Below are 27,725 nucleotides of genomic sequence, written 5' to 3' on the forward strand. Positions count from 1 at the left end.
CCTGGGACACTGTCACACACTGCTCAGAGCTGGTGGCATCCCAGTCTCAGCCAGCTTGGTGCCAGGACTTTCACCATTAACCTTTGTGGTGGGTACACTCATTCCAGGTGGGTGCCCAGCAAGCAAAGGTCACGTTGGACACCAAAATGTGTATATAATTTCAAATCTGGCTCTGTCTTCATGTCTGAATATCCCAGGGATGGGCAAACAGTGATTGTTCCCTGTTCTTGTGAAGTCCCGTTGCGTGTCGTGTGTGAGGAGCCCGCCTGTGGGCAGGAGACTCCAACCAACAACCTTCCCTTTGGCTTGATAGAAACCAGAGCAGGCTGAGCAGGTTCCTCCTTTGGAGAAGACAGGATCTGTCTGTGGGCAGCAGAGAGCTGACAGCACCACTGGCCAGCTGTGGTGGCCGAGGGGTGGAAAGACCCTTTCCAGTACCACAGCAGGGGGAGGCTGAGCTGAGGAAGGGAGTGCTGAGTGTTGTCTTTGTGGAGGCTCCAGGAAACAGGGTGGGAATCAGGTTGTAATTGCTCTTCTAAAGAACATTCAAGGGCTCAGCTTTCAGCCTCAGTACCAAATGTTTGGGATGCATTTTAGTGGTGACTGCTCATCCTTTGAGGCCAGGAGGGGGAAAGCTGGAAGAGGAAGGGTTTTGGGATTAGAGTCAGTTGAGGTTGTGGAAAGGAGTGGTGCCTGTAGGGTGGGTTTGATGGCAGCACATCCTGCAGGTGTATCCAGCTCTCTGTGAACATGGGAGAGGTCCAGGCACTCCTGTGCTGATCTGCAGCTTTACAGTTAATTGCAAGGTGGCTTGGTTGGAGCAAAGGCCTGCAAGCCAGGTAGAAATGTATTGATTTAGAGCGAGGAAGGTCACTGAGCCAAATTTCAAGCTTTTCTGCCTTTTCTGTGCCGTGGAAAAGCAGTGAAGTTGATGCCTGGAGGTCTACTTGTGGGAAAAGCGTCGATAAGGGCTGAGCCAGGGCTCCAGCCCATGCACAAAGGGAAGGAAAGCCAGATTTACTCGCATCGCTTGGCTTGTGGCTTGCTCGAGGGAGGCAGTGCACGGCAAGAAATGCAAATAAAAAGAGGATATTCAGGCCTCAGGAGGAGGCGAGAAAGGAAAGCGCCCCAGAAGTGCTGGCAAAGCCTGAAATGATCTTTAAAGAGCAACCTTGTGGAAGGGGCAGAAAGCCAGCCCTCGTGCCAATCCCCGAGCAGGTGGGAGGCGACAGCTTCGCGGAGGGGCTTCTGCGTGGCTCTGGCTGAGCTCCCCGTGAAGCGCCGCTCTGTGCTCCGCCGAGCCCGTTCCCACCGCTCCTGCCAGGCCGTGCCGGAGCCGCACACTGCCGCCACTCATACCCCAACAAAGGAGACACCAAAAACGCTCCATGGGAGACCAGGGGTTACGTGAGGACAGCGCAGCTAGAAAAGCCGGAAAATCAAGTTAGCCAGCCATTCTGTGACCTACTTTCCTTTTGGCGATAGCTGTGGCTTTGCAGGCGTGAATGGTTTCTAATTTTAGCTTATGGTTCATCAGGGAAGTCTGTATATTTTTCTCACCACCGTGCTGTGTATGGATGAGGGGTTGGGACGAGGGTGGTGCTGGACTGTATCTGATTTTCTCCAAATTCAGGTTTTCTGATGCTAAATGCCCATCACGCTGCTGTTCCCTCTTGTGACCTACTTAATGTGTATGATTTGAAAAGTTCCTCGGTGTCAGGGAGGATAATTATGGAAAATGTGACCTGTAATCCCCTCTTGCTACACTCTGCTGGACATGTAATTGATTTCCAGAAAAAAAAAAAAGGTGACTGTACAGATTCTACTGGGGAAGAGTGGAGAGAAGCTGCTCTTGACTGCAGTTAAATCCTGCACTATGAGGCTGTGATTGCATTTGGGAAGCTTTTAGGAGACTTGGATTGTGGGGGAACAGTTGATATTAAAGATCCAGGTGCCTTCTCCCCTGCTATGTGCTGACCAAAGCCATTTTCTCTTGTGTCCAAAGATGTGCTGTGAAGTTGCACCCAAAAATGTATTTTTTGGGAAATCTTTGCAGTATAACAGAAAAACACACATTTATGTATCCGAGCCAAAATTTCAACTGTGTCAACTGTACAGTTTCTGAAAGGATTTATGAGAATGGGAGTTAATGTTTTTTGGTACTGTCTGAGAACAGACAGTGGGCAGCACTGTCAGAAGCATTTGAATCCTACTTTCAAAAGTGTGTTCAATCCTTGAAGGAATAAAATGATGTTTGAAAACAGTTATGGGGTATATAATTGCCAGGAGCCTTTGAAAAGTGCTGTGGGAAGCTCAGGGGGCAGTGTTGGCTGCAGGGTGGTGCCCAGGGGCTCCTCTCCAGGAGCTGGCTGCTGGCAGGGTGGCACAGAGAAATCAGGTTGGGATGGGTGCCTCGGTTCATCCAGAGGCTGACAGTGATGGAGACATTGGGGATCTCCTAAATTAAACCCTGTGAGTGATTTCAGTGTCTCCCCTGCGGAAGAAAGCTGATCTCTGCTGGGTCTGGCACCTCAGAGGTGGTGGCTGCGTGACACAGCCTCCTTGAGGGCTTTAATTTGCACCTCTGGGATGTGTTATTGTATGAACAGAATTTATCTTCCTTCCACCTCAAATCCCCGTAACCAGGACAGATCATCTGTGTGTATTTTTAGCTGTAGCTTTATTCCACTGGGCGTTCCCGGGATTCCTTGCATCCGCCTTCCCTTGAAATCAGTTGAACCTACCTGGGCTTGAAGATGTTTTTGTGCTTTAAACAGAAATTTCCAAGACCCTTGCTGAGGCCAGGGAGGGGAGAGCAGCATTGCTCTGTGCCTTTCCTGGGATACAGGGCTGGCTGAGCTCTCCTGGGCGGTGTGTCCTGGAGGAAGCTGCTACTCAGCAGCCCACAGTGGCTTGGCTGGCTGAATTCTCCTGCAAGTCACCTCTGTGTCCCAAAAATTCCTGCTTATGTGCACACAGAGATACCTGTGCCGTCTCTCCGATGTTGTGGAGCCCACGGGTGCTCACATCCAGCTCTCAGCGAGCCAGATGTGAATGTTTGGAGGTCCCTGCTGTGCACCAGAGCCAGGAGGACTCCTGCTCAGAGGCCAGCAAGAAGACAGAAAGCAGCTCCCGTGCTCGTGTCCCTGCAAAGCAGCTCACGTCAGCTTCCCCCGAAACATTGCGCTCATTTATGGGAGAGGTCGCGTCAGGACGTGGCGTGACTTCGCCTCCACCGCCGTGCCAGGGAGGGGACACCTCGTGCTGTGACCCACCACAGCGTGGCCAGGGCTGGGACCAGTCCCCCCACGTCACCCTGTGGGTGCCAGCAGCCACGGGAGCCCATCCCTGCTGTCAGCCCTCCAAAAAACTGCGTTTGATGCAGTGCAGGCGCTGGAAGCAGCAGCAGCGTCTGTCTTGCTCTTGAGATTGAGCTGGTGTAAATCAATAAGATTAAATTTTAATTCGTTTTCTGTCTTGATGCTTGTTCCTTCAAAAGGGCACAGCTATCTATCTATAAATTCAGCATTATGCTGTAAAATTGGAATTCAAAGGGCTGTTTGGAACTTTTTCCATCCCCTGCTGCTGTTGTGTCTGTGCAGAGCACGTTCCCAGCTATCCGTTTACCCCCAAATACCTTCATAAAGCATTAATGCCCCATCCATAAATAAGAGAATAAATAAATGAAGGCTTTTAGCATTGCAAAATATAATCTTGCCGTTAACTACTCACAGACACTGAGTGTGACTCAGATCCTACAGGGGTTTGATGTCTGTAGAACTCTGATTTTCTATGAACTCCTGATTTACATGAGAAAGGGAAGAATCGGGCCTGCCTCGTCAGCACCGAGCTGTGCAGTAAATAAGACCTTAACAGTAAAAGTGCTTTTGAGCATTTAATCTACGGGGCTTTTTTCAAATTCTAGTTTACGTGGTAGTTGGGATGGGGGTGTTTCGTATTTGGCTGATGAAAGGGCCTTGTTTGTTTTGCTTTTTTTTCTAATAACTTTTATTCTGCCTCAAAATGGGCTTTTGGAAAGTCCAGAGGAAAACTGGGGAGGCCAGAATTCAGATGCTATTGACATTTCTGCATGATAGCAAGATTTCCAAAAAGATGCAATTTAAACAATTTCCCTGGAGTCATTCAGAATCTTGTAATTTTTTATTGGATTTTATGGAAATTTTCATTTGTTTTGGCTTTTTAATGGTCCTGGTGTCTGTTTTGGGATCTGGAGTCCTGATAGATATATTGATTTAGAAGATTTGTCTGTGATTAACCCAGACCACGGCCACATCCTTCACTTTCAGGTCTTGTAAGAAGTGATGAGAGCTGCAAAGATCCCAAATCTGCCAGAAGGCGGACTGCACCACAGCTCTGGCTCTTGGGTTGGGTGACTGGAGCTTTCCTGTAACTGCTGCAGGGCTAAAACGTGGATTTCTGGAAGTTTTCCTTGCAATGCCAACACTTGCAGCAGTTTTGCAGTGGTGGAACATTCAGCTGTGGTTTGCAGTGGCAGAACCTTGCTGGCACATCACTTTAGCCTTAGTGTGCCTTCGAAGGGGACAAGGCAGGCAGAGCAGGATGAGAGTGTGAGTAGAAACCCAGCTGTGCCTGGGGGTTCCCTCCCTGGCCAGCCAGACAGGGTGTGAGTGAGCCAAGGACTGAAACTGTCTGGCAGTGATGAGCCAAAGGCAGAGAGTAGCAGATAACCAAAATGAGTTGTTTTGTCATGCTCTGTGGGGTGACTGGGGACTGGTGTGAGCACATGGCTCCAACATCACCATTTTCCTCTGTTTTCTTACCAATTGGGATGAGTCATTTGTAACCCCCAGTGCATCATGTGCTGGCCCCAGCCCTGGGGACAGTGCTGTCACTGCTGGTGTGCTGGGGAGATGGTTCCAGCTCAGCACAGGCAGCTGCATCCCATGGGCACCCCTGGAAAGCATCAGCCCCTGGGCCAGGTGAGATGGGCTGGGCTCGTGCCACTGAGGCTGGCCAAGGTTCCCTGGTGCTCAGGGCATTTGGAGAGCCCAGGGGAGGGCACTCACTCTTGGTCTGCTGAGAGCTCTGTGGTGGCCATGCCTGCAGGAGCTGGAGAGGGAGGAGTGCTGCTTTCCCTTCCACAACACCAGGGCTCATCCCACCTGCTTTGTGTGGAGGGCAGCAAATTGCTGGGGTGGTTTGGATCTCAGAGAGAGCATGCTGAGGTTTAAAGGAGAGGAAAAAATAGTACTTGTGGCTGGAGGAGTGAAAATCTTTCCCTATGGAACGGGCATTGCCAGGTTGTGGTTTGGTCCCAGCATATTTTGGCTATCCTGTTTGCTTTCTGCTGCATGCAGAGAGGTGTCTTGCCCGAGGGTTTCCATGATTTCTGCTGACTCCAGCCACACTTCTCCTGAACTTTGTTTTAAACAAAATCCCACTCCAGCCTGCCTCTCTGCCGTGCTGCTCCCACAGCCCCGCCTGTCCGGGGGATGTGGTGCCAGGACGGGAACCTTTCCCAGCACCGTCCTGTGCGCAGCCTCCTGCCTCTGGAAGGGCTTTGCATATCTGTGCGCAGGCCATGGCTGGTCCCAAATAGAAACCCTCCCATTCCCCAGCACTGCTGCCTACGGGTTGCTATAAATAACCCCAGGAGCACGGTTCAGCTGCAGCAGCTTTGTGCTGCATGGAACCGTGGCTGGAGCCGGTCCAAGAAAGTGCCGCCTCCTAATTTCAGATCCGCTTTCTCAAAATAACTCCTGTGTTTCCTTCTCTTCCATTTTTAAACTTTGCTTTAAGAAGAGCCCACGCAAAATCCCAGGCTCTCCCTCCTCTGGTTTCGGTTGCTCCGCTGCCTCGTGGGGCTGGCTCGTCATCCCCACGGGAGCTCACATGGCCGGAAAGTTGCTCTCCTGCCTGCTTTCCCCTCCCAAGCCTATTTTAAGTTTCTTCAAAGGAAAAGCAAGGGGTTGGAGTTTGCTTTGGAAGCCAAATGCTCTTCAGGCGAGAATGAAGATTTTTGTAGTCTGCAGGGAGGTTTTTGCTGTTGGTGAAGATCTCTTTAGCTCCAGGCCCCGTGGAGGAGCATGAGCCGGGGTAAGAGCTCCATTTGCCTGCCTGTGCCCCTGCCCAGGGGGAAGCAGGTTCTGTAGGGGCAAATGCTGCTGTCTGATACATCTTTGGGCTCCCTTGTGAATCTGTGGGCCCCATAGCGATGGTGTTTTTGGTTCAGACATGTTTCTTGAGGCATTGATCTCTCCAAAAATGCACTTGGAGGTCCCTTCGTGAGCACCACTGCTCCACTGCTGGAGCAATATTTCAGGATTCTCTACCAGATCAAGAAAAGAGTCTTTGCCTGCTTGCTGGGGAGCTGCAGAGGGACTGTAAAAGTGGTGGGATCTTCGTGTGTCTCACTAGAGGTAAAGGCTTGGGTTTGCTTCTTGGTACATTTCCTTCTGTTAAACAGCAGGAATGCAGGCATGGGTGGGGTCGTTCAGCAGATGTTGGATGAACCCTGTGGTTTTCTTCTGCAGGGCCCATCACTAAACATGCTCCTAACAAAATCAGTATTGGAGCCAAGTCCTAGGTGGCCATGCCTTCGGGAGGGAAAGGATTTACCAGGACTGATGATGTTCCTTAGCAAAAGTCCTGCTGCTGCAGGAGGGCCTGGAGTACCTGAACAGTTTGAGGTTTGCATGAATTCTTCAGTCAGGCTTCTGGCTTGCTGGCTCCCTAGGCAGGAACACACCTCCCTGTGTCTGTCTGTCCTTAGGGATGAGCCCAAGTGTGGTGGGAACATTCTGCTGGGTGTTTTATGGTCTTCCCAATTCTGCCGCCAGCTCTCACCTCGGTCTGCCAGGCCTTTCAGACAGCTCGTTATGCTGCTGCTGTGATCTGATAAAGGCAGCAAGGAGCATCAGCAATTACAGTGGGTGTCAAGTGTTAATTGGGCAGCTTTCAAGATAGAGGCATTTCTTTGTGTACGTACAAAGATATGACGTGCTCGGAATAGCTTCTCCTCCTGATCTTTCCTTCTGGAGACGTGTACATTGCAGTTGGTTAATGCAAGACAAATTATGTCATTCTTCTTGATTCGCCACATGTTCTGCCTATGGTGGTTTGCCTCTGGCTTGTCTCATTAAGTTGTCTAAACATGGCAAACGCAGCAAGCTGAATATACTCAGCTTTTTCTCAAAGTTAATCTCATTGTACACACGGGCCTGCAGCATCACCGGTCCCTTGCTGTGCCATCCCTGCTGCCAGGGCATCTTCCACCTGTGCTGGTGCCCAGGAGAACAGGCCCATGGTGGGAACTGTCTGCCTTGAGTGAGACTACAATCTTCTACCCATAATTATGCATAATGCAGTTAATTATTTCGCTGCTTTTTGTCCCAGGTACGCATCAAAAATTTTTTGGTAAGCTGATGCCTCCAGCTCACCAGCAGCCAATGGCAGGCAGGAGGGCATTGGCCAAATCATATCCTTGGCCACTGTTGTAGAGGGGTTTTAGCAATTTTAATGATCCTTCCTCTCCTGCAAATCTTACCTCTGGTTTTCATTCTGTAAGAGTTTTTAATGCCACGGTGCTGATGTTCTCCAAGGTCAGATTTTACTGCGCGTGAAGACCAAAAAACTAAGCTCTGGCTCAGAGTTCTCCATTGTGTGATGAATTTTTCCAAGGGGCAGATCCCTGGGCAGGCTTGGCTCATTCCCAGTAACAGAGTCAGGTGGGCAGTGATGGTGCCAAGGGGTGCTGTGGATAAGCAGGAAGGGATGCTGCTGCCTGCCCTGTGTGGAGATGGTGCCAGAGCAGGCTCCCTGCATGCTTACATTGGTTACCCCTCTCTTAGCATCCTTAAAATCACTTTTAAATTGCACAAAAGCTTTGTGTCCTCCTGAGTGTTGTAAATACAGGAACTGGAAGTGTCTCCTGGTCCTGCTGCAGTGAGGCACCTGCTGCAGGCTTTGCAGCTGGGATGGGGCTGGTTTTGGCCAGGGCAGCCCCACCACGGACAGGGTGACTCCTGCAGCTGCTTGGGGTGACTCTTTCAAAGTCACTCCTGTGCAGATCAGACTCTGTGTGGGTGCACAAGGGCCCAGTGAGGAGTCTGCACACCTCCAGCTGCATCAGTGCTTTTGAGGACCTGCCAGTGGTGGGGGGAGAGATGAAACTTTTGGAAACCCTTCAAGGGGGTGGATGGGGTGGCAAGTGGCAGGGCATGTGCCAGTCTTTGGCCAGACAGTCCTGGGAAACTTCTTGTACCATGAGACACTGTGAGAGGTGCCTGATGCTGGAGAGCCAGACCCAGGAGCTGAAATCCCTTCCCTGCCCTGGGGGAACTTTCCCCAGGCTTTGCCAAGCCCCACTGCTTCTGTCAGGACCCCAGAGCCCAGCCCACCCCTGCTCCCCAGGCCTGGGGCTCAGCTCCCTGTTTTAGACAGCTGGGGATTTTCTCTCTCCCTTACCCCAAAATAGCTAAAACTACCTATTTTATCTGAACCTCTGAAAATCCATCTCCTCATCCCCATCACTGTCAGGTATTTGGCTTTAGCGGCTCAGCCCGTGGTGTCGGCAGCAGGCAGTGATCTGGATTTATTGGACTGTCAGTAACCCCCCTGAACAGCCTGGCTTTGCGAGGAAGTGCTGTTTACTGAAAATGTCATCTTTTATTTAGACTCCTGCTACAGCCAACCCATGTCTTTTTTTCAGGCCTGTTTAATTAGTAACCACTGCACAGCCCCTGACACGTGTTCCTGGGTGGTTTTTTTGCCTTTAATAAGCACTAGGTAGCCTGGCCAGGGGCGGGAGGGGACGAGGAAGGGCTCCTCTGCGGCAGGGAGGGGAGGGGAGCCAGAGCACGACGAGGAGCCAAGGGCAGCTCAACTCTAATGATCACATGCTCGTCAAGCGATGAATCCTAGAAAGGGCATCTCTGCGTGCGTGCCACTCTGCCCGCCCTCCTCCTCTTCCTCCTCCTCCTCCTTCTCCTCCTCCTCCTCCTGGCAGGGCAGCAGCGCAGAGGTACCGGGCACGAGCCGGCACCCACAGGGGTCAGGGATCTGGGTCACTTCCCGGGCACAGCTCGGATGCTTTAAAGTCATGATAACCCCAGTGCCGGAGCCCTTCGCCCACGGGCTTTTCCTGCGGGTCCAGAGGCTGAGCTCAACCTTTCCACCCACTCTCAGGCAGGGATGGGATTTGTGACGGCTCTGTGGAGGTTTGAGAAGTGCTTTTAGCAGAGGGGAGAGCTGCGACTTGTAACCGATGGCACAAATAACTTTTCCTTCTTCTCCCCTTTCCTCCCTGCAGAAGAAGGCGGAGGCTGCCCACCGGATCCTGGAAGGGCTGGGTCCCCAGGTGGAGCTGGTGAGTGTTACCTGTGGCTGCGGGAGCTGGGCCAGCTTTGGAGAGGTTCCTGGGTGGTGAGCGATCGCAGCACCCCGTGTGTGTCTGTCAGAAGGAAGTGTGCTGCTGGCTCGGACCTCTTGCTGGCACAGTACCAAGGCAGGAAGCAAAGTGACTGAGATGAGTACTGAAACACAGGCAGACACATACACAGAGCCCTCCTCGCAGAGGCTTAACCCTTTGGCTCCTTCCTCACGCGCTGCAGTGGAGATGGAGGTGGAAGGGGCTCTGGCACAGTCTGCCTCCACTTGGGGTGCTGATGGCTTTGTCTGCTGGTGGCAGACACAGCACCAGTGCTGTGGGGCTGCTGCCTGGTCAGCCAGCCTCGAGGTGCTGTGTGGAGGGATGGGTGCTTGGACTCTCCTCTGTCCCACCCACTGAAAACGGAGGAGGATGCTGAAGGGTGCTCTGTGAGCACAGCCCAGCTGCAGCTGCTACAACCAGGACTCGGACACTTTCTATTTCGGTCTCTCTCGTGCACAGGGAAGCTGAGAAAACAACTCAGAACAAATTGTCAATTTTGAGCTGCTCCCTCATCTGGAAAAATCCATATGTAAGTCAAAGGACTGACTGCTGGAGGGACAGCTGGAAACAACCCCCTGGGGGCTGAGTGCTGGAGAAGGGCGCGCTGGCAGTGATGCTGTGGGAAGGACCAGACCCAGTCTGACAGGGAATCTGCTTTGCAGCAGCCGTGGGATGCAGTGGAGGGAGCCGTCTGTATGAGATGGGAGCAGGCAGCTCACAGGCTTCGACAGCTGTAATTTGCACTTGCCTTGTGGGGGTGGTACTAATTGCTGTCTTCCCCTGTGCAAAAGGGAGAGGTCACACGTGACAAAGCCCACTTCCTTCTTGGGGAGGTAACACTCGTTATTATTCCTCTGAGTCACCAGGCTCAAACCCTTTGCTCTTTCTGCTCTGAAGATTGGCAGTGCCCAGGGTTGGTGCTTCCTCATCCGGAAGATGTTGCATTTCCATTCCTTCCTCCTCCCTCGTTTGTTTGGGGTTTTTTTTCCCTTTGTTTTTCCTTATTTCAGATTGTTGTTGGCACTGCATGGTGGGGGCTGTAACAGAGCCCAGTGCAAACCTTTCCTCTGTCTCTGTGCCTTACTCACCGGAGGGCAGGGGAAAAGGGGAAACCTCACTGAGAAAACCCAGCTGGGCTGTGTGTGCATCCTGCAGGCTGTCTGGTCCATCTGCCCTGGGAGAGGCACAGCAGTGCCCAGGACCTGCCAACAGCCCACCAGAGACAGTGAATAGTCACAGCTTCTTCTGAGCTGGAGAGGAAGCAGCTCTGGGAAGAAGAGCATGCTCTGCCCAGTGCTCATCCTGCTCCACCATGTCACACACCACATACTCCAGCCTTGGAGCTGCCACAGCCCACGGGTCTCTTACAGGGAGCTTGAGCATCCTGGTGCCAGTGTCTGCAGGGAGAGGCGTGGCTGTCACCAGCAGGGTTGTGTGTTGCTGTCAGCCGTGCTGGGATGTCCCGTTCTGGCTGCTCAGAGAGCTCTGGCTGGTGCCTTTGGAGCAGTGATGGTGCTGGATGCCTGCTGGCTCAGTGCCAGGCAGTGTTCCAGAGCTCATGGGGTGAGGTGAGAGGTTGTGCTGGGAATTGGTTGGTCATGGCACCAGTACTGGGTGCTGCTGGCAGATTGGAGCAGGAGTTCAGGGATTTCTGGGAAGCAGGGATGCAGTTTGGAAGCTGGTGCTCCCTTTTGGGTCAGGAGGAGGTTGTGACTCAGTAAACCAGGGCTCTGCTCATTTCATCCTTGCAGTGTAATGGTACCATTTAAAAAATGTCTGCATGTTTTCCCCCGGGAGGAATGTTTTTGGGATGCATAATCTGAACCCTGGAGTGTCCAGAAAGCAATTGAGACCTTTCATTCTGTTTTATTTCTAAAAAGCTTTCAGTAAACCCAGGGCTTTTCCAGTAGTAGTTTTACATTGCAATTATGCCTTTCTAAAATGTCATCATCCAGAGAAATACATTACATGTTCCTAACCCTGGAGAAACACTGGGTATGTTTCAAACATCACCTTACCTATCTGACCAGTGAGCTTTACTTCTGCTTGCTTACTGAGAAATGTGGAATTAGGAGTTGTGGATGGCTCTGAAGGAAGATGCTGTTTCTCAGTCCCTGCCCCGCTGAGAATAAAGTTTAAGTATTTAGTCTGTAAGTTCTCTGTGGGTAAGTAGAACTTGTCTCCTGGGCTTCATTCACTGCCTGGGCTGAGTTATGGTGCTGAGGCCATTGTGCAGATAGAAATCTCTTTGAGTTGCTGGTGTCATGTGGATCTTGGGTTTGGGTCCCAGAATTTCATATTTCTGAGTGTTTGGGCATTTCTTTCAAAGTGATGTGTCCCAGTGCTTGTCTGCTAACACTTAGGTTTGCTAGCTAAGACTCTTAAGTGTTCAGATAATTTATAGATTGTAGTGGAGAGGAATCATTAGCTTTTAGTCAGCTGGTTGGCATCAGGGCATCTGCAATGTCCATGTGCACGAGAGCGTTTTCTAACTCAGGTCCAAACAAAAGTGTTAATTCCACTGCTTCTCCCAGGAGGAAGGTCTTTGTGACCTGCAACATGAAAGCTTCTTTGCTTTGATATTTACAAGCAAGAAGGGAGGAGAGACACTTATTTCTCAGTATTTCCAGTTCCTGCAGTCCTGTTCCAAAAGACAGTCACTGCTCAAGGCCTCCCAGCAGTTGCTCCAGCTTTCCAGGGTGACTGAGGATGTGACGCTCTGGAGCTGCAGCTCTGTTTCTTCAGTGTGTGGTGCAGACCTGCCTCTCTCAAGCTACGTGATGAGACGGATGTCTGTGTTCCTCTGAGCTTTCCAAGCGTGAAGTGCACAGCCAGCTCTGAGCCTGGAGTCGACCCAGCAGATCTGAGAGGATTCGTGGTAGAAGCACCCCTGGGGAAGAGACACCACTGAGCACAAGGACCTGCTCATCCCTCTCATCTGCCCTGGCTGTGCCAGCACAGGGTGGCCAGGTGTCTCCTGGCAGACTTTCAGCCCGTCACCCCCTCACCAGGTAACAGACAGACAGACACCTGGACCCTGCCGTCAGCGCTGCGTCCCTCCTGGAACACGGCGGTTCATCTCCCCGTGCCTGTCTGCCTGGGGATTACGTGTCTCTGCGTGCCCCTTCCGCCTGGGGATTACGTGTGCTTTCACAGAGAGCAGGGACACGTCCAAGGGCAGCCGGAAAGAGAAGCTGATGGCCTGCTGGTGCGGTGAGATGGAGTGGGGAGAGCTACACACAGTCTCTGTTCTCTGCGGATTGATGTGGCTGTCCTCTGTGGCAGCAGAGTGGTGAAGCAGAATCTGTGTTTTACAGAGAAGTAGAAACAGGCTGTGTGGAAAAACAAGCTTCTGTGCCAAGCACCTGTGATGGTGATAGGGAGATAGCACAGAGGATGTGGGAGTAACACCTTCTTCAGACTGGAGGGGGAAAGGACCCTTTGTTTATGCATCCTGTCGCCTCCAGTGCTGCTCACCTGGTTGAGCAGATGCTCAGCACATGTTTTGCTCTTTTCCTGTGTTTAATCTGAGATGAACTCAGGCAGACCCAAAGCACAGCCTCAGCCCTATTGACCACAGGAGAAGGGTGAGCTGGTGTGTGGATCCATGGTCAGGATGGATCCTCCAACCAGGCCATCCCGTGTCCCTCTGCCTGTCTTGGTCACAGATGTTAAATGCTCGCAGCTGGTTTGGGGAAGGTTTGTGGATGAACTGCTTCAGTACTTGGTGATGTTTTTGTGGTCAGACTGAGCTGTGCTCTTTAGGTGATGGTTGGGCTATGGCAAGCAATCCACAGCAGCTGAAGACAATGAGTAGAAGTGTTGAAGGGCTTAATCCTGAGCACCTTGTCAGCCTGCAGATGTGGACACAACTGGTGGCAGCCCCTGGAGTGTCTGCTGAGCTGTCAATCACAATGGGTGGGATTGAGCCTGGTCTCTGTAGCATCTCTCCCTTCCAGAGGTGGGAGCCTCCAGGTTCCCAAGGGTAAATCCCTGGGAAAGCAGAGGCAGCAAGGCAGTGACCAGGGATGGATCCAACTCTCCTGACTGTCCATGGATGGAGATCCCTGCCTTATCCCCACTGAGGGTGTGGGGTGCAGAGCAACCCTGGGGAAACATTTATCTGCTGGAGCCCCATTGCCCCTCCTGAGCATCGCTGTCCTCAGGGCTGCTGGGGGACTGCGCTGACAAGCCTGGGGACCTGGCAGTGCTGGAAGCCCCGGGGACAAACACTTGTCCTGCCTGCAGTTGCCTGTGCCTGGCTCCCGGGGAGGGCTCAGGCAGGCTTTTAGCGCGTAGACATAACAACTCACAGCTCACAGACTGTCTCTTCCCGCTCCCCGAGCCCCGCTTTCCCCTCGCCTCCCCCGTGTCATATGTTCCGAGGCGCAGTGCGTTTTTTAATCGGTGAATAACAGCCACGTACTCGCCGTGCCGCGTTGATCTGGCGGCCGCCGCGCATCGCTCGCTGTGAGCCAGCTCGCCCGGGCGCTGCCTGCCCTCCCACGGGCTGAGCCGGGATGCTCCGCGACTCGAGCGGCGCTGCCGGGAGCCAGCAGCCTCCAGTACGGCCGGGAGCGGGGCTGGGGACACGGGCTGGGCACCTGCACCGGGCCACCGGCACTTCGGATGGGTTGAACTTTCTAAATGTCAGAGCCTACCATTTATGCCTTCGTTTCTCTTATTTATTTCAGCCGTTATACAACCAGCCTTCAGACACCAGGCAGTACCATGAAAACATTAAAATGTAAGTATGTGGCAATAAAGCTATTTTAAATGTCAGGTTGGGCAGTAGAATGGAGCAGGAGGGGTGCCAGCTTGCTCCTAGACCCCAATTAAAACTGCCAAGGAATTGTGAGCATCCGATTAGAGCTGCTCTGGGTGCCTGAAGCACAAACCAGCTCCAGGAGCTCAGCAGTCAGGAGCTGTAGCTTAAGGTGGATGCTGAAGGTGCTGTTTGATTTTCTCGGGGTGGGGTGGATGTGGGTCCTTGATGTTTTCCCAGACAACACTTACCTTAAGTACTTTCTTCTGTGTTTCACCCATACTGAAATATGAAATCAGCTGCCTCTGTGTGTGTGTGTGTGTTTGCATGCGAGAAAGATGAGGTAAAATGAAAAGTTGCAATTACAATTAGATTTTCATGAAGGACCTCTTGAATGTCTAATAACAACTGGTTATTTCAAAGATACTTACTGAGACTTAGCAATCATCTAATTTGACTTATCACCTCAATACATGATTTAATCATCAGCATGTGTTTAATAACCACAGTGACTTCCTGAACATAGAAGAACTATAACAGATAATGAGAATAGCGATAATTGTGATTATTGTTGGAAATTTAAATAGTCAAACCAGATCTGAAACTTTTTTATCTGCCTTGAATGAACTGATGATTGCTCTGAGCTGCCTGCAGCGTGTCTATTTTGGTACCAGCTCGGTCAGCTGGTGATAATCATCTTTAATAATCTATTAACAAAAGTTAATAATCTCTTGCTTTTCAGCGGTATGTTAATTGATCCCGGGGGTTTAGAAGGGAAAAATTCCCATATCTTTGCTCTAGGGGGGCATGGTAGGAGGTGGCAGTGTTTAGGGGCACTGTGTCCCCAAGGGCTGCAGGGGGGAGGATTTGGTGACGTGACCCCACTGCTCGCTGCCAGGCCCTGCTCCGTTCCTGCTCCACCCAGAGCTTCCTGTGTCATCCTCGCAATGCACTGCAAAACACTCAAACCCAGCGTGGCTCCCACCAGGCTCAGGGGTCCCTGTCAGTTCTGGGGGTCCCTGTCAGTTCTGGGGGTCCCTGATGATTGATAAACCCTCTTGTGTGGCCCAAGGACGTGCTGTGCTCTCTGCATCACTGGTTGTGCCTCTCCCCTGGTTGTGATGGGGTGTGGAAGTCACCAGCTCCTGGGGACCCTCTCTTGCCTCGAAGGGCCTCACACCCATCCCAGGGCAGGTGCTGAAGGTGACAATTTCAAGCTGATCACTAGTGTTGTCCTTGAAAGAATGAGTTAAAAGTAGATGCAGATACTTCACCCACTCTCCATTCCCCTGCCAATATTTGTGGGTTTGTGATCACATTTTCCTGTGATTTAAACCATTTCCTGTCCTGGGTTGCTGCCTGAAAGACAGGCACAAACAAGAGGGAGCTGACAGCGTAGATCAGGAGTAAAACTGTTGGTAAGAGGTGGAGCCCCATCAAACCAGCCAGCAGAGCAGGTGTTCCCCTCCATCCCTGCCTCTGCAGGCATCTGCAGGGTTATCCCCACCCCAGACAGTGACAGTCCCCACGTGGCAGTGACAGACCAAGGAGAGGTTGGAACAGGCAGGCTTGGGGTTAATGTTCACTGTGATTAATGCTGCAAAAATACGGGAAGGAAACCACACATTTTAATGAAAAGCCTCCGTCTCCTCCTTCCAGAAACCTGGCAATTAGCTGCCTTCAGCTGGTTATTGATGCCAGCTACAGATCTAGGTCAGTGAAAGGCCCCTGAGCAATCTGGGCTCCAGATGTTGGCTGGTTTTGGCCGTTGGTCTGCCTTGGAGGTCCTTGGATCTGGTCTGCACTTCACTGCTTGTTGGTGGACATGCAGAGAAATTGGTGTGTCTTTTGTTCTATCTCTCCATCCATGCTGCACATTAAAGGACATTCTGATGCTTGGGAGGCAGATAGGAAATCAAGATTTTAGTGATTCTTCCAAGCAAATGATTCAGGGTCTTTTGACCAAGAGCAAAAAATATTGGACTTCTCTGTTTTGACCAAGTTACACTTGGATATTCACATCTGATATACAACTTCTCCACAAGCTGAATTTGATGATATTTTTTGGTTTTTGCCTTGTCCTTAATATGTTTGTGCCTTTCTGCTCCAGAAGAGCAGCTTCTGCTCCATAGCCTGGAGGTGGCTGTTTCCATAGAAGACAGAGTAAATCCTCAGGGTGCTGGAGACACCAGCCAGATGCATTAGAGCATCAGGACAGCTGCCAGGACACCACAGGTTATATTTTGCCAAGGTGTAATTGGATGCAGATTCTCCAGAACAGCTTCACCCTATGCAAATTTAGCCATGATGAAAAAACCTTTTGGCAGATTGCTGGAAAATCATCTGGGTTGTGTTCTGTCCACAAATCCATACTTGCATCCTGGCTGTGTTGTGCCAAATGGAAACTGCCCCCATGCAAAGCTGGTTTGGAGCCTCATGGGCACAAGATGGCCAGGCTGTTATTGTCAGAAATACCTTTTATAGCTTTGTTTTTTTTGTTTTTAAACGCTTCTTAGTGTCAATTTTTTATTCTCAGTTGAATATTTGCAAGTGTCAGTGGGAAGGCATTTGAATATCAGAAAGCCAGGATTCCTCGATTTCTCCACAGCTATACTCTCTGCCTTGCAACACTCATTTAATTCTCCCTTCTTGTTTGCTTTGCTTTTCAGCTGGGATGAGTCACGTATGCTAATAGAGCTGACTGGGGAGTTACCAGGAGAATTTCTACTCTTACTAAAATGTTACCGGTCTCTTATATTCATGGAGTTTTATGGCCTGTCTCCTATTCAGTACAGTTAAAATTAATTTCATGCCCCAGTTCATTCCAGTGTTTGCAGCTTCAAAAGCTTTTAAGTCCTATTTAGCTGCCTGGCTGTGCTCCCTTCCTCGTCTGCACGGTCCCTTTGGTTCACCTGTGAGTGCAGGCTTCGAGCAAACATGGTTAATTTTGTATGCTACATCTGCTGCGGGATCCAAGGCACCCTTGAGTGGTTTGTTCCAAAGACTTGACCTACCTTTGATGGGACCGTGTCCTTTCTGTTTGAAATGTCTGTGTTGCTGGAGAGAAGGGCTCTGCCACTCCCTCATCAAGAAAGAGGAGGGCAAGATGGCATTTGGTGCCCTCATTTCACAGGGATGGAGTGAGCTTTGCCCCTGTGGCTGGCTTGGCCCTTGCTGTTTTTTAAAGGTGAGAATTTTCTGGCTTTGCAACAGACTGAAAAGTTTCTTGAAGATGCATCACATCCCTGAGCACAGATGGAATCCACTCGAGTGATTCTGCATCAGCTGGGGAGGCTACAAAGACCCTTTTTCTACATTTTGATGACACACAACAAATACAGAATATGCTGGTGCACCAGTGAAGCACCAGTGCCTCTGGTCAAGGCCTTTATTTCAGTGCTTTGCCAGCTGCTTGTACGAGCATGAGAGCTGCCCTTCCCACCCTGCCACTGTAGTGACTCTGCGTATTCCCCAGGCTCTGGCTCCAAAGATATTAACCTTCTTTCCTCCAAGTGTTTGAAAAATGACAAGATGTTGTTCACATGAGCAGGATCAATTACCTGCTGTCTGTCTGAAGAGATATTCTCCAAGGGGGCCTTCGTCTCCACGGCAGGAGATTCCTGCTCGGTCAGCCATGAAAAACAGCCCGGCAGGACTCTCCTCCCCCCTTTCCCAAAGCAGTCATCTTGCAATCATATTCTGTAAGACTTGTATTTGAAAGCAAAATGTGAGCTTCCCTGAGCCTTGAAAAAGCAGACAAAAAGCAAAGTGAATAGCTCAGGGTAAGTGCATGCGAGGTGCTGTTCACAGGGTTTGCTTTAAGCCTCCGCTTCAAGAACTTCCTCTTTGCTTTACACTGAAATTCAGGAATGTTGGGGTGAAACCAAGCTGTGTCCCCTCAAGATGCTGAGAGGGGTGTTGGAGAACCTCTCTGAATGTATAGTTAAAACAGATGGAGGGCTTGGTGTGATTTGGGTTTTCTCACGTGCCCAGATCCAGCAGCAGCAGAGCTGAGCACTGTTAATATTTGCACATCTGGGTTACTGTCTGCAGCTGAGAGCTTCCTGGGGAGAGGGCAGGAAATCTGCCTCTGCAGAATCAAAATCTGAAGTCAGGATTTTCAGAGAGGTTTCAGGGCTTCTGAATTTCTTTTTGTTTTCTAAGTGCCCCCCCAAAAGAGCAGAACAGCTGTCTTCTGAAAATCTCAAACTGTGGCTTTCCAAATCACTTGTCACGTTGGGAAATTTAAGTCATCTTTTCATTACTTGCTGTTTAGGGGATTTAGTAGCAGTGGATTGCCTCTAAATTCATAGTTGAAGCCTGACATGTAACACAAATGTTCTTTCAAACCCTGTCATTACTAATGCATTCTCTTTCAGGTCTTTTTATTAGTGCTTGTAGACATTTTCCTCATTAGAAATTCACCTAGCAGCTCCCTGCTCATCCCATTCAAGGTTTCTCATCTCTTTTATTCTCTGTTGGCATGCACCAAGGCAGCAGATTACCTAGTGATGAATTACTAAATGATGGAGACACACACTGCTACCTTCTGCTTCTTCCTCTTGCCAGTAAAAAGCCGATACTGGTTTGGGGGGGACTGCCTTGCAACACTTGGGCTCATGGTGTCAGCTTGGCTTCAGGGCAAGGCAGAGGTGTTTCTGTCACCAACAGCCTGCCAGAGTTATAAACCTCTGCCACTTCACCCTGAGAGGCACTGATGGTGCTGGGGGTTTAGTCCATCCCAGTGCCCAGGGGCTCAGGGGTAAGTAACTAAAGATCTGCTTTGCTTTTCTTCCCCAGAAAGTGTTTCTAAATATTGCAAGGAGCTGCTCTGAACAGCTGGCTCTCCAGAAGCGTGCCCTGCCTTGGGGTTAGTAGGTTACAGTGTGTAAGCAGCTGGAGCTGTGTGCTCCAACCACTTCAGAGCAAGCCAGGGAATGAGTGCAGTGACCTGTGAGCAGGGTGAGCTGCTCCCTGCCCTCGCTGCAGGGAGCCCTGTGGCCAGAGGGAAGCAGTGACTGCCCTGAGCTGCAGATTGGGATGCTGATCCTTCCACGCACAGGAGCAGGGGGGAGGGCAGAACTGGTTTGGTCTCCATTGCCTCTAGGCTGGTTTCACCTCAGAGCATTCTTGCTGTGCTCCTCAGGCCTCCTGGTTTGCAGATCTCTCGTCTCCCTGTGCTTTGTTTGGCTGGAGCTTCCTCAGTTTCCTACCCTTGCCCGTGGGATCCATTGCTGTACAATGGCTTTGCCAGCTGCTGGCTGCCTTCTTCCCACCACTCTTTGCAGTTTGGTCCCTGCTTTGTTTGCTCTGGCTGATGAAAGACGTTCCTGTGTAATTAAATACCCCTGATTAGTTTTGCTCAAATTGCAAACTTCCTTTCATCTCGTCTTGCACCAGTTGAAGGTCTCCACAGGCTTGGCCAGGTGTGCTGCCGTGCATCAGCTCTTTGTGTCCTTTGGGAGCCTTATCCCAGGGCTTTGGCAGGGTCCACACGTGGGTACACACCACGCAGGCGTGCACACACATCCTTCCAATATCGCAGCCTCCGGAAGGATCGTGGCCAAGTCCTTGGTGTGGAGCCGTGCCAAGTAACTCAGAAGTCAGAGCTACAGGTTCTCTCCTTGACTGGCTCCATTGTGAAAGACATGAAACAAAAGCTACCTTGGGCCAAGCCAGTGGAGGTGGAAGCAGCTGTTCCTACAGTAGTGGGAGCTTTGCTGGGAGTGGGAGATGGGTTTCACTTGTTTTTGGAGACTGGCTCTGAGAACTGTGCTCCTGTGTGGGGCACTGGGGCAGGGAGAAGAGGATGAGCTCTGCAACACAGGGAAGTCAGGGATGGAGGTGGGCTCCATCCAGTAGATGAATTGTCAGCCACAGGGATGGGGATGTGCCATCTGGCAGCCTCCAAACACCAGCTCACCAGAGGCAGGGGGGGCTCTGTGTCTGTCCCAGCCTCCCAGTCCTCAGGGACACTGCTGAGGATAAGGCAGGGAGCTCGAGTGGTGTGACATGCCAGCCCAGCAATACTTTAGGCTGCCCACAAGAGTCACTGTTGCTTTATCTAAGGAGCGCCCGTTCCTCCTGCCTGGGAGCTGCCTGATTTCTTCACCCCTGTGCAGTTCAGATCTCCATCCATGCCCAGAAAACCGCAGGACTCAGGCAGGGGAGGAGGAGAAGGGAGGAGAGCTGGCACCTTGCAGCAGCAGCCTTTGCCATGTGCCACTCCAGAGTGGTTATTTCGGTGCCCAGCTGCCAGCCCTCACCTTCCCCTGTGCACAGCAGTTGTGTTTGCTCCCTGATTTGCCCAGGGAGCACAGCGTGTGCTTGGGAGACACGTGGCCCGAATTAACCTCGCTGCAAAACGGTTTCTAAGTAACAGCAGTACGTGGAGCAAGATAAACTGTGAAGCCTATTTATATTTACCAAGATTGTATTAACCTTTGAAAGGTTGACCTTATGCAAAAACAAAGCAAAACAAAAAGATAAAGTGGCAAAAACATTCAGGGCATGAGGGGGTTTGTTGTTGTTGTAATCCTTTCACTCTTTGATTACTTCAGCCTTGGTGGTGGTAAACATACACTGGCTTTCAAGGCATTCCTGATTTTTGCAGCTGCAGAGCCATTAAGCCTTCGCTTGTATTCGCACTTTCAAGGTCAGCCATGATGCACAGCTCAAGGCAGCCCATCAGCTGCGTAAGAGCTGCTGATTTCCTTCATTTGCTCTCCTGTTTTCTAAGAACTTGTGCAGCAGATCCAGCAGCAGCGTGTCAAAGCTCCTGGATGCCACCCAGGCCCGCATGGGGAGGGCAGGGGTTGATCGAGCTGGGCTGGCCCCAATCCATGAGCCCTTGTTGGGGACCCTCCCACACGTCCTCGTCATCAGCACCACCCCAAAGGTTTCCTTGTGTTAGAGCTTCCATGAGAGTTAGGAATAAACAAACAACGGGAATGTGTTTGTTGGGCACGGTGACCCTCACAAAGAGCTGAAGCCTTGGAAGGAAACGTGTCTGACGGGGTCTCTGCGGGAGGGTTTGCTGCCCACTGAGGCACCACACGGCGCTGGGGCCGCTGAGGAAAGCTCACTGTGTGTGATGGGAAGGGATGCAGGAGCAGGTGAGGAGCTGGGGCTGGCAAACAAGTGCTGCACCTGTGGCTGCCAGGGCAGCGCTTGCTGTGGGATCGCTGTGTTCCTGTGAGGGCCCATGCATGGCTCAGTGCTGAAGCAGGAAGAGAGTTTAAAAAGGGAAAAATATCCATGCTTTCTGCAATGTTCTCCATTCCTAAACTTAGCCAGGACTGCTCCTGTTTCTCTCTAAGTGAGCTGGGCCTTCTGCCCCTTCCCAAACAATCCCGTTAGCTGCTAATTGTGCTGAGGGATTTACAAGGGGAGGACGGTGTTTTTTCCCTTCGTGCTCACCACACAGGAGGGGAATGAGGAAGCAGCAAGGGTGTCTCTTCACTCAGCTAAATCCCACAGAACATGCCTCCATGAGACTGCTAAGCTCCTGATCAGTAATTACACACTGCAGCTCTGCCTTTAATCGGGATAAAAGACTTAAGGAAACTCCTTTGCCCCTGGTCTCTACCTTTTACCTAGAGATTTTATTGCTGTGAATATTAGCAGCAGGAACAACCACAGGAGCTCAGCTCTGGGGCTCATCCAGGCTCTGGGAGCTCCTGCAGCCTTTTCAGCTCCGCTCTGCTCCTGTTCTGCTTCTCTTTGAGCATTTATTTCACGCTGCCTTTAGAAAGTAGAAAGAAGAAGAAAGCGAGGCGGTGTCTGGGCAGACGCCGGGGTGGTTGGGTTGTGGTGGCCGGTTTCCCCCTCGAGGTCCTAATTCTGCTGAACTCCCCTGGGCTGGTTGTTTGCAGCTTTTCTGGGCATGGCTTCAAGGAAGCAAGAGGTCAGGAGATAAGTGCTGCAAGCCCTGCTGTGATCCTGCCTCCTTATCAGCGCCTCAGAGCCCAGGGGTGAATGTGTGTGTGCCAACATCCCCATCAGGGTGCCCAGGGTGGTCTCTGCTTGGAGGTGCCACCTCCTGCCATGCAGAGCTTGGTTTGAGCCCCCCAGCTCTTGGGCACCCACTGGGGTTTTGCAGAACAGCGTGAAATTAATGAAAGAACAGCCTGACCCCCTGGTAGATGCAGAGCTGAGCGTCTGTGCACGTGTGATGCTGAGAACACGGGGAAGGTTTGCAGTGGGACTTTATTAATTTAGTTCTCACCTTTAATCCTGGTTTACCAGCAGATGTGGGTGAAGTTCCCTGTCTCAGAAGGTTTGTTGGTCCTTCTCTAAGCTGGCTCGAGGTCTGAGATAAGAGCATTTGCTGTTCTCAAGTTGATGCAATTCCTAGTTCAGGTGGAAACGATTCTGCACACTCTATTGGGAGTGGGGAAAGCCAGGCTGTGTATTTTAGCCGCCTCGTTAATCAGATCTCATCTCTTTTTTCTCTCTTTACAGAAACCAGGCAATGCGGAAAAAGTTAATTTTATACTTTAAGAGGAGAAATCATGCGCGCAAACAGTGGGTAAGTGATTCCCTTAGACCTTATTTTATATGTATAAAACAGCGTAATTTATTATGTGAGAAAGAAAAGGATGCTTTCCAGCAGAGAGGTGCTGGTACTCTGTACTTTGCCTGTTGTATTACTGTGGAATCTCTCCTGCTTAAAATAACATGTGAAGGAGAGGTCCCCGAGCCTGCTGCAGGCAGCACCTCCCTCTGCAAGTGCCTCCCACAGAGCAAACACGTGGGGTTGGCTTCATCACAGCAGAGCCCATCATTGATCTCAGAAAGCCTATTCACAGCATAAATGTCTATTTTGTGAGTAATTGAACCCTAAGAGAGGTGTGAAACAAGCTGACTCTGCTTCCGGTAAACGGGCTGGAGGCTGCTCTGCCTCCTTCCAGCTGACCACAGAGCAGTGTTCGAGGAATTTGTGGTTAAAAACAAAATTCAAGCTCGGCTCCAGTTTGTTTCTAGGCAGTGTTGCCTGCGAGAGTTTCAGTGACCTTTAAGGAGAAAGGTCTTGGTTGGGTAAGGGGCAAGGCAGGGGTGATTATGAGGCTTCAGAGGCTTTTGTTGCAAAGTCTGCAGTTACCAGAGGAGAAAGTTCAAGTGGGTTTGACAGAATTTGTACATTTTCGGTGCTGACAGTTGCAGTCGTTCCCGGCAGGAGCTGGAAGGCAAAGCCAGCACAGAAGAGGAAATGCCAGAACAACCAGTGGTTCCCACCAGGAGGGTGGATTCTGCAGTGTCTTTCAGTGATGGGTGATTCAGCTCACGTTTCATGAGGAAGATGTAAATACTCTCCTGCCTCATTGTCTCTGTCCTGGGGCAGCCTCGAGAGCCAGTGTTTGTGCCTTGCATTGGCAATGGTGCAGATTTTCTCAGTGTCTTTAGAGCTGGACAGAAGTGCCAAACCGTGACGAATTGTTAGAAATATTCAAAATAACAAACCTGGGAAGTGGTTTGAAGGCTCTACCTTTAAAAGTAACTTCCAATACATACATTTGTGAGGTAGATACCATATTATTTTCTAATTTATTTTGAATAATTATTTTCCTTTCTAAAGCTTTTTTCCCCTGTTTTCTACCAGTATTCCAAAAGCCACAGACCTTGCATTCCCAAGGAATGGTTGTGTCTCCCATCATGTCCAAATATGTGTTCATTTAGACTTGTCCATGATAAAACTTCTCCCAGGGCAAGGGGCTACAGGGCTTACAACTCCATCAGGATGTGGCACAGCAGTCAGGGCTGCTCTGGGCACCTCCCCTCCTGCAGCTGAGGACTTCGGCGTGGTGGGAAGTGGGTCAATATTCCCTTCCTCAAAAAAAAAGGGATTGCAGAGCATCATGTGGTTTTGTTGGAAGCAGGAGGGAAGTGCCCAGGAACTGCTTTCTGGTGGAAATGGCTGGTTACTGTGCTAAACCTAGAGTGAGTTGCTCTGTGTGAATATCAAGGAGCTGGGGGAAAAGGTTTAATTAGGCTGCAAGAGCACTGTTCCTAAAATACGACTTGCAGTAAAGTCGCCTGTCATGCAAAATAGGTGAATTTCTGCCAGCCAGTTTATTCAGTGTCCTTGAAAGGGGATTTTTCAGTTTAGGGAAGCATTTTGCCTATTCTACAAAATAGGCAACATACGGTTGCTGAATTTGCAAAGTGAATACATTTGCTGATTCTGTTTGCAAAATGGGTATGCTTAGCTATTTTTCTGCCTATTTTGTAGCAGACCCTATTTTTAGCAAAGCCCATCCACATGCCAGCGTTTCTTTCTGGCTCTTTTACTTTCTGGGGTATTGTTGCTGCCTGGGGCTTGCTGGAGCAGGGTCAGAGCTCGGTCGCCACAGGGTCCAGCCCCGAGAGCCCCATCCCAGAGGATCCACAAGGCTTCCTCCCATTTCCACTGAGGGCAACACAGCAGAAGATATTTAATTGCCATCGGGGTGGTGATGCAGAGAAGGAATGAAGGGAGCTGTTCTGGGTGTGAGAGGTTTGTCTCCATCAGCCAAGGAAAGAAAACCACGGGGCTTGCAAGGGAATTGGACTGGTTCCTCCTGTCACCTTGGCTCTTCTCCTCCCCTCCAGAGTGCTGCTCCGTTCCCTGGAGCTGTGAGAGCGTGGGTTGCAGGAGGGCTCGGGCTTGGCACAGCCCACAAGCTGCCTTCAGCTGCTACGGCGGCGTTACTATTCATCCATTTTTAGCTAGGCGTGTCAGGTCCGATTTGGCTCGCTATCACTTACTGGTGTGATTGAGAGGCTGATGGGCTGCTGAGCCCAGCCGGGGAGGGGAGCAAGGGGGCACCCATGCTGAAAGCCAGCACAGATGGCTGCTCAGGAATGGACACGCTTAGGGCTGCTCTGAGGAAGCCTGGAGAAGGAATAGATGCTTCTGTTCCTGAAGTGCCTGACCAGGAGCTTCTCCTGGTGGTGGAGCTGTGATGATCTGAGGAGTTCGCAGTGCTGTAAGGTGCCTGTAATCTTGGCTTCTGAAGGATGCAGGAGATTGCAGGGAGCGTGTGTCCCAGCTGGAGCAAGGAGCGCTGGCTGGGGATGCTGCAGCCCAGCCCAGCTGCAGTGGGGTTTGGATTTTGCGTGGGTGGGAGTTAAGGAAATGCTCAGCCAGTCCCTTAGGAAGCCGTGCTCTGGAGGGCAGAGCTGGGCGAGGGGGAAGCTTTGGTACTGCTGCCCTGCTGCCAGGGTGTGAGCTCTGGACAATCAGCAGCGTGACATTGATGTTTTGCTTTTTCCATCTTCAAATGCCAGTTACTTAGAAGAGGAATTCTGGATAAAGCTTTTGTCGAGTTGTTCCAAGGAGCGGAAGAAAAAGAGGAAAGAGCTGCCCTGCTGGCTGTGAAGCAGCCAGGGCTGTGCCAGGTGGCTCTGCTGGGGTGATGGCAGTGTAGGACCCAGCAGTGGCTCATTCCCACAGGGAATGACAAACCCTTCAGAACCTCGGTGCTTCTCACCAGACCGAGCCCTCGTGCTGGGCTCTCTCCCGGCCGTGCCGCAGGCTGGCAGCGCCGGGCACCGGCTTCATAAACTCCATGGGGTATTTTTAGCTTCTTCCCAAATGTGATGCTCTGAAAGCAGGAGGATGTAGCAGATTTGCTGGCAGGGTGGGAGCTCTCGTTTTCAGGGGGCTGGTGGCATTGCTTTGGGAGAGGTGCAAACGCAGCAGCTGTGATTTTGCCAAGCTGCCGCAGGCTGTTGGTGTTACCTGTAGCTCCTCGCCCAAAGTGTGAGATACCCCATGTGGGCTTGTAGGGCATTTGAATTTCTGTTCTCCTTCCTCGTTTTTATCTTGTGGCTGTTTCCTTCATCTCCTGATGAAAACCAAGCACCTCCTGTGCATTCATGTGGGGCAGTACACTCTCTGGCTCCAGGCATGTAAGTGGGAATTGATTTATTTGCAGGGGAAAGTGTTCATCTGGCTCAGCTCTAGGGCTTGAGGTGCTCTATCTGCCTCACATTATTGTTGAGGTGCCTCCAAAAGGCCGAGGAGATGAAAGATGTGTTGCTCTTCTTGGATTATTGCCAGGTCCAGGATGGACAAGCCAAACCTGTGTGCCAGGATTGGTGTGACATGGGCCACAGATTGCTCTGTATTTCCATTGGTTTGGGTTTTTTTCACCTCTCTCAAATTTTCTTTGTGGCCAAGAGCAAACAAGATGAGAAAAAAGTGCATCTTGGAAATCCTGCAGCCTCAGACTTCTGCTTATAGGGTGGTGGTGGCAAGAGATGAATTTATTTCTTTGAAATCTGGATTCTCTGTGTCTCTTGTGGTGCTGAGTGTGCTGGTGCTGAGCTGCCCATTCTGGAAAGCGGTGTCAGGGTCAGGAGTGAGCTGGGGTTTGCCATGAGAGCAACATCTGCTTTCACTTCCTGATTTGGGGCTTGGAAGGCATTTGCCTGACACAAACTGAAACCCTAAAATGCCTCTGGTCCCCCAGCTGCTCTCAGCTGAGGCTGGGCACTGCTGCCACTCTGGTGGCTGTCGGGGACCAGACAGGCGTCTTCCCACCATGGACCTTCCCTGTGCGTGGGTGTCTCCTCCAGCAGGAGTGTGGCTGGAGGAGGGAGAAGAGGTTTGGGGCAGAATGGTGTAGCATTTATAACAAATTATAACATTTTAACAATTAACATTATAACATTTTAACAATTTATAACAGCATTTATAACAAATGGGAGGAGACTCATTTGTGTTGCAGGTGTTATTTCAGTGTTAGCAGGCTTGTCCCATAAATGCCAGTCAGAAGTGCAGTGCTGGACCTGGTGGGTGGCTGTGCCATGAGGATGTCACCGAGGGGACATGCTGTGGAAACCCTTGTGTGCCGTGTTTTGGCAGGGCCTGGCTTTGCTGTCGGTGCTGTGCTTGTCCTGTCACATGGGCCAAAAAGGAAGAGCAGCAGCAGGAAAAGTACTTTTGCTTTCTAGGGTGGTGAAGGAGCTGAGTGTGTGGCCAGGCCACCACGCTGCCTGGCTGTTGATTTTGGGGAGCCAGGCCCATGGAGCTGCCCCATGGCCCCAGTGCCATCATCATTGGCAGCACGGAGCTGTGAATGCTGGAGCTGCTGTGTGTGGGTAGGAAGGGGTGCCTGGCCTTGGGCACCATGGCAAGCTTTGCCCAGCATAATGCACACTCTAAATGCCCTGCTCACGTGGTGGGGCCCAGCTCTCCTGCCCCCTGTGCCTCCCCCCAAGGCTGTGTTTCAGTCCCTCCTGGCTCAGTGGCCTCAGGCAGGCACCTTGCTCTCTCCAGGGGTGTGGAGCAGGGGCTCCCTCCCCAGCACAGGGCCTTTGGCTGCTGAATCAAGCACCTGCTGGGCCAGAGGATGCTCAAGCAGATGTGAGGGGTGGGCCAAGCCACGCTGGGTAAGAGTCCTGGTTCCACCAAACATGTTGGGTCTGGAAGGAAAGAGCCTGAGGATTCCTGATGGCCTGTTTTGAGAATTCACCCTTGGGTTGGTCCCAGGCCCTGGAGCATGTCCATGTCCTAATAAATTGTATTTCTTTAAGCAACATGACTCACGCTCAGCCTGAGCA

At 51.1% G+C, this 27,725-nt stretch overlaps 1 protein-coding gene across 11 annotated transcripts in view; it reads left to right on the plus strand.

Annotated features, from left to right (window-relative positions):
• Positions 1 to 27,725, plus strand: part of NCOR2 (nuclear receptor corepressor 2) — a 225,921-nt gene that overhangs the window by 117,150 nt on the left and 81,046 nt on the right. For 10 of the 11 annotated variants that reach the window (XM_015644014.3, XM_015644018.3, XM_015644019.3 and 7 more), the window contains exons 7-9: positions 9,293 to 9,349; positions 14,107 to 14,159; positions 22,641 to 22,707. In XM_015644014.3, coding sequence (XP_015499500.1) covers positions 9,293 to 9,349; positions 14,107 to 14,159; positions 22,641 to 22,707 — 177 coding nt within the window. Of the gene's footprint in view, positions 1 to 9,292; positions 9,350 to 13,917; positions 13,978 to 14,106; positions 14,160 to 22,640; positions 22,708 to 27,725 lie in introns of those variants that run through there. The other variant, XM_015644021.3, reaches the window with a different exon arrangement.

Source organism: Parus major, chromosome 15 (genome assembly GCF_001522545.3).
Source record: "Parus major isolate Abel chromosome 15, Parus_major1.1, whole genome shotgun sequence".
Taxonomy (NCBI): domain Eukaryota; kingdom Metazoa; phylum Chordata; class Aves; order Passeriformes; family Paridae; genus Parus; species Parus major.